Source organism: Azolla caroliniana, unplaced genomic scaffold, assembly GCF_043228905.1.
Source record: "Azolla caroliniana isolate FFs.n. ecotype wild unplaced genomic scaffold, voAzoCaro1.0.p SCAF_16, whole genome shotgun sequence".
NCBI classification, from domain to species: domain Eukaryota; kingdom Viridiplantae; phylum Streptophyta; class Polypodiopsida; order Salviniales; family Salviniaceae; genus Azolla; species Azolla caroliniana.
Window position 1 is genome coordinate 10,030,042 of NW_028230451.1, and position 11,280 is coordinate 10,041,321.

The 11,280-nt window shown below is 44.6% G+C and overlaps 1 protein-coding gene across 1 annotated transcript; it reads left to right on the top strand.

Moving 5' to 3' along the window:
• The first annotated feature begins 567 nt into the window (after window positions 1–567).
• LOC147853949 (uncharacterized) lies at window positions 568–1,399 on the top strand. The gene has a single exon (XM_087331953.1). It carries the CDS (start codon window positions 568–570, stop codon window positions 1,270–1,272), a length of 705 nt encoding a protein of 234 aa, XP_087188079.1. The 3' UTR covers window positions 1,273–1,399.
• The last annotated feature ends 9,881 nt before the right edge of the window (window positions 1,400–11,280 follow it).

The window sequence follows — 11,280 nt, forward strand, 5'->3', positions numbered from 1 at the left end:
CCGCCCTGCCTGTCGCCGCCGTCTGCTGCTGTCGACGACGCCCGCCTGTTGTCGCTGCTGCTGCTGACGCCGCCGTCGCCTGCTGCCGTCGTCGCCGTCGTCTGCCGGACTGTTTGCCGCCGTCTGCTGCCGCCGTCTCTGTCGTCTGTCGACGGTCGTCGTCGTCTGCTGCCGCCGTCTGCCGTCTGCCGTCTGCCGACTGTCGCTGTCTGCCGTCACCGTCACCGTTGCCATCTTCTTTCGTCCTACCGTCGTTCTTGGCGTGTTGTTTGCCGATTGTCGCCGTCCTCGATTCTTGGCGACTTTTATCGTGTGTAGTCGTTGCCCTTCATCGTGGTACTTCACTTACCGGACGACGTCACCGGCTGAAACAAGCATACATGTGCTTCTACACTCATATCTAGCGCGAAAGACGTCGATGCTCGGCTAAGTTTTTTCTGTCCTTTTGTCTTTTTCTTTCTTTATCTTTTGAATTACAAGATGACTTCTCGACGAAACCATAAGGAAACAAACGAAGAAATTATAAGTAAGGAAGATTTTTTAGATGTCCTTAACCGGTTCATTAAAATGGAAAAATGGGTGAAAGAAATTGAAGCTGAAAAACAAAAAGACAAGGAAGAAAGAGAATTGCTTATTGCTGAAGTAGCGAAACTTAAGGTAGATAACGTAAACCTTCGAAAACGAATTAAGGACCTTGAAACATCTAGGGAAGATGGTGAAATATCTTCTCTAGAGGATATTAAGGACGAGATAAAAAAAGTTAAAGAAGAGGTTAAAAGTGATATGGAACTAACAAAAACTGGGTGGGTTGATGTAGTAAAACGTAATATTAAAAAAGAACTAAAGGACGAAAATATTGTAAACACTACCCTCGAGGAGGAAAAAATGTGTCAAGCTCGACGCCTAAATGTACGAGTTACTGGGCTCAAGGAAGGGGCATCTCCCGACGAAGATACACAAACCTTGGGTAAAATGTTGGGATATGAAGCCCTACCAATCACTAAAACTTGGAGGGTAGGGCGTGACACCACTAGGAAAAGAGCTTTAGTTCTTCAATTTAAGGACTCGGAATCTAGAATCGCCTTTTTTAAAAAGAGACCAATTCTTCGAGGATTGGGCGGGGAGCCCATCTACCTCGATGAAGACTTGACCAAGATGCAAATTGAGCATCGTAAAACTTGTATGCCGCGAGTCATACAAGCTCGTAAAGAGGGGCATCGTGCCTTCTACCGAGACGGACGGGTCATAATAAATGATCGCGCTGCCAATTGACGGCGTGTGGCCCATGTGACAAATAATAGACTTAGGATGAGTTTATGGAATTGTAACGGTGCACTTTGGACACACCCTGGCCGTCTAGAGGAGATTTTGAGGGTATCTGATATACTTTTTTTGGTAGAAACACATCAAAGTCCAAACCGAGGATTACCACGAGTTGATGGTTTTCGTTGGGAATCTGTCTTTAGACAAACCTCACGTCGACACACTACTAGAGGGTCTGGAGGGGTTGCGATATTATTTCGGAGAGAGATACATAGTAGGATAGAAATACTAAAGAAAGACCAGAAGCCCGTTTTATGTGGGTGAAAGTACTCACTAGCAAAGATCAGGTGATATTTATTGCCATTTCTTACTTCCCCCCGAAAGGATCTCGGTATAATATGGCCGGAGTGGCGAGTATAGTTGATGAAGGAACGCCACATGGGCCTTCTCCATACGAACCTTTATCGGATGACATAATCCGATATTCTTCTCAAGGGGAAGTCTTCCTTGTAGGAGATTTCAATGCGAGAACCCAATCTCGCCAATGCACAATATTTCAGATGGATAGAAACCTAGAAATGGTGAATGTCGACCCTTTAGCCTTAGGCATAACACGTACATCAAAAGATCAAGGTGCGGACGCCACAAGCTTTGGCCATCATCTGCTTGAACTTGGAAGCCGACACCAGATGATCCTATATAATGGCTTAGCCAAGTGGCCGGGCTCGGAAGAGCTCACATGTTTCCCACATGGAGGAGGGGAAAGCACAGTTGATTACCTAATAGGACGCCCTGAAGCTACCCACATGGTTAGCTCCTTCCGGGTGGCCCCATGCCCCATTGGCGCAGACCATAGCTTCCTATACTTTGAGCTAAAATGTGACGCCTCCCACGCCACCAACTCTAGTAAACCAACCCATCGCACTATAATACATTTCACGCATGAGCTCGCTGACATCTATTCTCGACATGTTCAAGCGCATCTCTCCTCTTTTGATTCTTCCTTGCCTTTAGAGCACCTCACTACAGAACTCACACACATCCTCCACTCAGCAGCAACTAGTAGCTTCCCATATACGAAAGACTCCAATCATAGTAGAGTTGGGTCTATGCCACAGAACAAGTGGTATGATGAGGATTGTAGAGAGTTGTATAGACAACTTAAAGTATCGCGGCTTAGTGGTACTATTTCCTCAGTACAGGCTCGCAAAGAGATGCGCAAGATGACACGTCGTAAAAGACGGGCTTGGGAAGCATCTCAATATTGGGAACTCTACCATATGCTCATGAGTAGGGATTGTGCCCTCGCATGGAAGAGGCTACGGGAACCGAGACCACAAACACCCATCGAGGATCCCAATATTTGGCACACATATATTGAGAGACTCTACCATGTCCCGAACCAACCACCCATTCCAATGCCCTCCACACCTCGACCTACCATGGGGACACTTTTCACGACCTCTAGGGTCACGAAGGTCATCAAAAAATTACAACATAGGAAATCCATGGACCACACAGGATTGTGTGCCGAGCACATCATATATGCTCGAGAGTGCCTAGCCCCCCTTCTCGCTCTAATCTTCAACTGCGCCCTCGCCGAGGGTTTTCCACCACAATGGGCCATGAACACAGTGGCCCCTATACATAAAGGAGGGGACTCAATGGACCCAAATACATATAGGACCGTTATGATAGGTCATATGCTCGCTAAACTATATGGTGCAGTAATGGAAGCGGAGCTCAGTGATTATATGGAAACATTAAGTCTTCGAGCACCTGAGCAAGCTGGCTTTAGACGAGCCTTCTCCACTATTGACCATATCTTCACACTCAGGTGCTTAATTGACCAGACAAAGGCTCGTAAGAAGAAACTATATTGTTGCTTTGTGGACTTTCGCAAGGCCTTTGACACGGTTCCTAGGGAAAGGTTGTTTGATAGACTTAAGAGCTTGGAGATACCAGATGACATGATCTGGGCCATTTATGCCCTATATGAGCAAGTCTCTGGGTGTGTAAGATGCCCAGGTGGCCTATCCGATTGTTTCACTAGCACCATTGGTGTAAAACAGGGTTGCCCCCTATCACCGACTCTTTTTGGGATCTACATTGATGAGATCACTGATTTTATTGCTCGTAAGGGAGGCAAGGGAGTAGCTATTGGGGAGACGCAAGTTAGTCTCTTACTCTACGCAGACGACATTGTCTTGCTCTCAGAGTCGGAACACGACCTACAAAAGCATCTTAATGCCCTGGATGACTTTTGTACACAACGAGGACTGGTAGTGAATTTAGCGAAAACTAAAGTCCTTATCTTTCATACATCGTCCCGAGTTAGGAGTCAATGTCACCTAATCCTCTCTCATAAACCAGTTGAGGTAGTGGGATCGTATGTATACTTGGGAGTCACCTTTAGTGCTCGCTCAGGTAAATTCTTGATGACCCAGGCAGCCAAAGATAGGCTAACGAGAGGGTATGCATCCCTCTCACTCTTAGAGAGACAATGCCATCAGGCATACTTTCAAGAGCCACGGACTAAGGGATGGCTTTTTGACTCATTAGTGACCCCGTCCCTCATGTATGCATCAGTAGTATGGGCTCCAGGTTTACCATCTTTCATGTGGACGCAATTAGAGAGACCTTTAGTGACGATGTTATCACGTCAACTCCGAAGCAAATCGACAGTACCACATGACATTATTAGAGCTGAGTTCAGTCTACCCCCGATGTTAGTAGAAGCACTCTTTCAAGTGGTAGTTTTTATTCATCGGATACATAGCCAACCACAAGATAGGATATCCCGTCGAGCCTTTGAGGCGTCTCGATCTTTATATGTGTCTGGCGACACTAGCTCTTGGTATAGCATCGTGGTGAGTTGGCTCCGTGCGAACGGCATAGACATTAATAACCTACCTCCCCTTAAGTACAACCATGGGACTGATCAAACTTTAATCTCTCACGAAGATCGTAATAAAGTGATACGCCAAGAAATATGGCAAATTTACACTCGATACAAATGGATCACCCCACGAGAACCACTCCCATCTAAAATGGTGTACTATAAGGAACACTTCTTGCGCTTCTCTACGCTAGGTTTTATTACACGACCAAGATATTTAGATACATTCTTATCAAATGCACTAAGGGTGGCCATTGGACAACTTAGGATATCATCTCACCAACTTGAGATTGAGAATGGTCGGGCTAATAGAGTCCCTAGAGAGGAAAGGTTATGTAGGTTATGCCACATAGAGATAGAGGATGAGTATCACTTCACATGCAAATGCCCAACTTATGCCGAGATACGAGCGGAATACCAAGACATACTAGGACCCTCTCCCACCCTCTCCAAACTATTAGATACCCCGAATGTAAAGAGACTAGGTAGATATATCTTAGACCTAAAACAACATAGGGAGAATAAATTACAAAGTGCTAACGATAACCCTCTTAGTATTCATCACCATGTAACTAGTGTAATTTTTCAGGAACAAGGGGAGACGATGAATGTGGATACACTTACGCCGCTCGGCCTCTCCCTTGAGGAAGCAGAAATGCAAAGAACAACGAAACGCCCTCGAATGTTGGGCTTCAAAACAAGTCAACGTGGAGTAGACAAGATTAAGAAGATAAGGGAACGTGAGCTACGTCGACTAGAAGCTATGGTTGGGGTACCTCTTACATGGGGACCACGGGCCACATCCACATCGCAACCCTTTGACCTTCCGCTTCTCTTCGAGAGACTTGGATGGAAATGAAAATAACAATTGTATAACACCATTTTCATTGTAGTAGAACATGTTTCTATATAAAACATGTTTGTTATTTTTTAGAACTATTTAGCTTAAACTCTATTTTTCATCTTATTTTTATTTTTACTTCGATGAATGGGTAAATATCCCATTTTTGTTGTAAACCATTTGTCTCATGGGCCAACTTTGGCCTTAGAAGACGTTAATATTTCTTTCTTTCTTTCTTTCTTTATCTCTCTCTCTCTCGCTCCTGCGTACTGTGTGTGTGCCCAAGCTCTCCATTAAACCTGTGTTTTCTTACGTTCTTCTTTCTGTTGCTTCCGCACGTTGTTCTTTTCACACTTTCTGATTCAGCTCTTCATTCGGCCCACTCAGTCGGAATGAGATAGGACTCTCATCTAGGCTACCAAGATATTTTTCTTCTTCTTCCCGGATCATTTCGGGCTCACTAGCCTCATTTTTGTTGATCGGGTAGTTGGAATTGTTGGGGGTCAAAGTTGGAGTCGGTAAGGAGTACCATGATGTTGACTCATCAAACTCGACATCTTGGCTTACTCAAACTTGTTTTGTTTGGGGGTTATAACACTTATAACCCTTATGTTCGTATGAGTAGCCGACCAAAATGCACTTCTCTGACTTTGAGTCTAGCTTCCTCCACTTCTCGTCCGGTACATCAACATAGGCTATGATACCGAATACCCTGAGGTGTCTTAAGTTCGGCTTTCGTCTGAAATACAGCTCATGTGCTAACATCTTCTCCCTGATCCGGTTTTGGATGTAGATGGCCACCCGGACCGTGTCAGCCTAGTAGAACTCGGGCATGTTCTTCTCCTCTAGCATTGCCTGTGCCGCTTCCACAACTGATTGATTCTTCCGCTTGGCTACGTTGTTTTATTTCACCGTATATCTGTAACTGAATTCTCGTCGAATTCCCTTCTATTGAAGATAGTTGTTGAATTGGCCAGAAAAATACTCTTTCCCACCATCTGACCGTAGGCACTTGATGTTTCCCTCTGTTACCCGTTCAACAAGACTTTGCAGGTTCTGGAAACAGTCGAAGACCTCAATGAGATAGATCCACGTATGCCAGTTGTAGTCGTCAATGAAGGAGACGAAGTATCGACTCCCGCCAAGAATAACACTTTGTGATGGTCCCCATACATCTGATTGTATTAAGTCTAGCATGTTCCGGCTCCGGTTTCTTCCGATGGGGAACGGAAGCCGATGTTGCTTCCCGTGCTAGCAGGCTTCACAAATTTGGGCTTCCAACCACTAAATTTCGGCAATCCGAAAACCACCTGTTTTGATTGCAGAACCTGAAGCCTCTGGTAGGTGATGTGGCCTATTCTCTTGTGCCATAAGTCGATGTCCGACTCGACTTTTTGTCCTTTGGCGAATAGAGTGGTGCGAACGTCGTTGGTGTCAAGAATAAACATCCTCTCGTCCCAACGCACTTGCATTAGTTTCTGGCATTCTTCCTCGATGAAGCACCCAAGATGTGTGAATTGAGTTTACATCCCTTATTTAACCGACACCAAGTTCTTCGTAATTGTCAGAACATGTAATACTTTCATCAACTTCCCTTTTTGTCCGACATGTTCGATTGAGTGAGGCATGTTGTCTCTAGTTTCAACAACTCCCAGTTGTTGTGGTTTCTCCATATTCGAGAACTACTCTTCATGGCTCATCATATGGTTCAACGTCCCAGAGTCAACATACCACACTTCTTTTGACTTGTAGGTGGAATTCTTCATCGAGTTCTCCTTTTGCTTCATCACAAAGGGTGATCCCGATTTATTTCTGGTCTTTCCGGTTCCGGATCCGTCTGATCTTGTGATGTAATGCGAGCGTTGCCGACTCCCTTCTTCACCCTTGCTGGATCCGGATTTTTCCAAAGTGGTGCGCTTCTTCCAACACTCAGTCTCCTGGTGGCCTTTTTTTACCACAATACCAACATTCTATTGAATCGGTTTTCGATTGCCGGTTCTCGAGGCCGTCTTGATTCCCACTATTCATGGAGGGTCCAGAACTACTGTCGGCACTATCTTTGTGCTTCCGATTCTGATCTTGTCGGCCGTCACTATTCTATGTTGATCCGCCTCTGTGTACAACATGCGGTTGACTGATTGAGTGGTCCTCGACCCACTCGCGTGGTTTTCTTCGGCCATGAACATTGATTGTAGGTCGAAGAAAGATAGTTGCTTCTCCCAAGTACAAATTGCCGTCCGAATAGGCTCGTACCTTTGCGCTAAACCACCAAGGCAAATCTGAACCATGTCATCTTTGTCCACTGTCACGTTGATGGACCCCAGTGCATCGCAGATCTCCTTTATTTCAGTGGTATAGTCGGTAACCGACATATTCTGTTGTCGGATGTTGAGCTCTTGTCGGAGTTGCAATTTCCGGGCCGTGGTTCTTGACACGAAAATCTTCTTTAGATTTTCCCAGGCTTCTTTCGACGCTTGTGCATCCTTGATGTAGCCGAGCATCTGATTGTGCACATAGGATGCAACGCAGTGGTTTTCTTCGACTATGAAACATCGATTGTAGGTCGAAGAAAGACGGTTGCTTCTCCCAGGTACTAATTGCCGTCCGAATATGCTCGTACCTTTGGGCTAAACCACCGAGGCAGATCTGAACCATGTCGTCTTTGACCACCATCACGTTGATGGACCCTAGTGTGTCGCAAATCTCCTTTATTTTAGTGGTATAGTCGGTAACCGACATATTCTGTTGTCGGATGTTGTTGAGCTCTTGTGGGAGTTGCAATTTCTAGGCTGTGGTTCTTGACGCGAAAATCTTCTTTAGATTTTCCCAAGTTTCTTTTGACGCTTTTGCATCCTTGATGTAGCCGAGCATCTGATCGTGCACACAAGACGCAACGCAGTACAACACTTTGCTTTCTCCTTGCTCCCATACCGGGAAGTCCTTATATGCTGGCTCTAGCGATAGTTCGTTTCCTCATTCAACATAACTCCAGTAATCGTGCCTCCAATATGCATAGTTGCTTCTGTCGAGCTTCTACATTGGAAGCGAGCTAGCCATTCCTCTGTCCATCTCCTCTTCTATTTGTTCTTTACCGAAAGTTAGGTTTTCGTCTATTTAGTGCTTTCTATCGACAACAGAGGATTTTCAACCCTTGCACTTTGATACCATGTAAAAATTAATGTGGGGAAGCTGAGACAAACGAGCTCAGCTGGATAGCAATAGAAAACAGAGACAATGTTTTAACGGAAGCTTTATGAAACACAGAGTATATGGGAGAGAGAGAGTAGAATATAAAGTCAAATTTCAAAATATATCACTCTATAGATACAATGTGCTCAGTGAGCACTTTTATACAAGTCCAAGGACTGATAGAAGTATTGACAAGTACTTCAATGCTCGTATCGTGCGACTAACACTGACTCCCAAAATATATGCCTACGTACTAGGCTAGATTTGTAGGCCTCTAATGGCCTACCGGTTCATCCTAATCCGTCTCTCTGATCCGGCTCTTGGTTCCAGACACCGATCCGGCGCTTGGCTTATAAGGCGGATCCGGATCATGTTGACCTTGTGTGCTCAACAAAACCAAACTTGCATTCCATGTTGTCAAAAAATCCCTAACATGTGCTTCTGCATCAACACCTTCCCGAAATTTAGAATACGGGTAAGGCATATCGTCTTCACTCTAGATATCGTAAAATGATATCTCCTCATCCTGATTTTCGTTCCACTGACTATCAGTTATATCGGGGAGCGCAAACCACCTTCTACGTGTTTCTGGCTGTATCTCTGTAGCCGAATGTTTTTCTAGTGTCTTCATAATTGATCGTGTACGAGGACGTTTACAACTGACTTGTGTATCTAGACCAGACGACATCCATTCGACTTGTTCTCTGCTAATTGCAGATGTAACCGGGCGTGCCAAAATTATACTGTGTTGTTCGGTCGACAATAACTATTGCCAACACAATATACGTCGAACGTTGCTCACCGAACATTCTATCAATGAATTGTGGTTTAGACGAATAGATACTAAAAATGGTTTTAAACTTATCGATGTCCAGCAGTCATCGAGATCGCTATTTACGTAATAAGTTATAACAGAAAGGAAATAGATTGACAGAGTGTTTCGTACACAGAGATTTCCTAAAACCAACTTTATATTACTAAATAAAACGATAGCTCTTTACACTGCCTTCAGTTCCTTTTATAGGCAACCAGAAGGACTTTCTCATCAAGAAAACATATTGCCAAACATGGCAAGAACTACAAAATCTTTAACTAACTTATAATTTCAATTTTAATTTACTTCGGCCAGATGCTGACTCATCGATCCTCTATACCGATCTGAATCTGACTCCGACTCCAAGAACCTTCTTCATTTCCAACTCCGATTCCAAGAACCTTCTTCATTTCCGACTCCGACACTTCCCCACTTGTCCGGGTAACACTTGCCTATAAAAAGGAACCAACGGCATTGTAAAATCTATCATTTTAGTTTTAGTAATATAAGTTTAGTTGTAGGAAATCTTAGTGTGCAACTGTTTATTTTCCATCAATCTATCCTACTATAACTGTATTACGTAAGTAACGATCTCGATGTTTGTGTAACATCGATAAGTTTACAGTAACTTAGTATCTATTCGCACAACCACAATTCTTTGATAGAACGTTCAGTATGAAACGTTCGAACTCCCTTGTGTGTCGGCGACAAAGTCTGTTGTCGGCCGAACAACATGAAGACTGGAAGATCAAGATGGAAGATCTTCTTATCGTAAAAGATCTGTACGAGCCCATCGACAGAGAACAAATACCCACGAGGGTATTAGAGTCTAAATGGAAAACCCTCAATAGGAAGGCAATGGCCACCATGATACTATGCATAGATGTCAGTGTCCTTCAACATGTGATGGCAGAAGTTGATAGAGTTGTACAAACGAAAGAATCACCTGAACAAGACATCTTTGATGAGGACGATAGTAAGGCTGAAATATGGGGATGGAGAAAGCATAGTGGAACACATCAAGGTATTCATGGGGTTAGTAAATGAACTTGCGATAGCCAAGTTTCCCCGCGATGATGCAATGCAGGCCTCGTTGCTGATGTGTACCCTGCCAGATAGCTGGGAGAACCCAGTGATAACTCTCAGCATCTCATTTCAAGAAGAAAACATGTCTTTACAAGTGGTAAAGACAAGTATCTTGAACGAGGAAATGAGAAGGAAGGACAAGGGTATCCTATCCCTGTCAAAGTCAAATACGGTTCAACATACCAGTAGAGGAAGGAACAGACAGAGAAGTCCACAAAGGAGAGAAAAGTCCCATGCCAGATCCAAGTCCAGAAGTAAGCTTACATGCTTTTATTTGTTACCCGGCCGGCAAGAAGGCTTAAGGATGTCCACACCAGAGTGTGAAAGGAATAGTTTATTCGGAAACTGTTGTAATTATTTTATTAATTCGGACGGACGGACCGGAATCGGTATGCGATCCGGATTCGGACCGATTTGGAATAGGTGCCGGTTGGCACCGTTTTGTACTTCGCACCAGAGACCTATATAAAGGCCCGGTTACAATGTAATTGACAGCGGATAATTAATAGAACTTATTGCCTTAACCTTTCAGTATTGATTACCGTTCTGTACTCATTGTTATATCTTACGCGTGTAATGACGTATTGCTAAGTAACCACTTAAGGTCTAATTAAGCGTTGTGTCGTAAGTCATCTTGCCGTAACACCCTTTGGTGAAGTGTCTTAAGTGGACACCCTGTGTTAGGCTATTGTCTGGCCCTAAGGATTAACACAGTTTTTGGCGACCATGATTCCTGCACAATCGCAGTGAACAACGACGGGAATGGATGACTAGGCTAACAGACGACCCGGTTATGGAGAGAGCACGAAGATTTGTTGAACGACGAAGGCGGCGAGAGGCTTTCCAGCAAGCAGCGGAAGAAATCCGATTGGATCGATCATTTTCCAAAGTGATCCAAAAAGTGGCGGAGGAGTCGCTCCGTCTGGAACAAAACGCCTACCCGGACGAAGGAAGCAGCTTAAGCAGTCTCCGGGAAGCGGAATCCCTTCTCTAGGCCTTGGCCGGAAGAGACGTCGAATCCGAAGCATTTTCGGTGCTGGAATCGGATTCGGAAGGGGGTTACAGCGCGCACACGAACTATCGCAACAGTAACGACACCCCAGGAGGACCGGAGGAGGAGGAGTCAGATACATTACCGACACCGGAACCAGAATTGTCAGACCGGGAACCTCCGACACTAGATGTGGA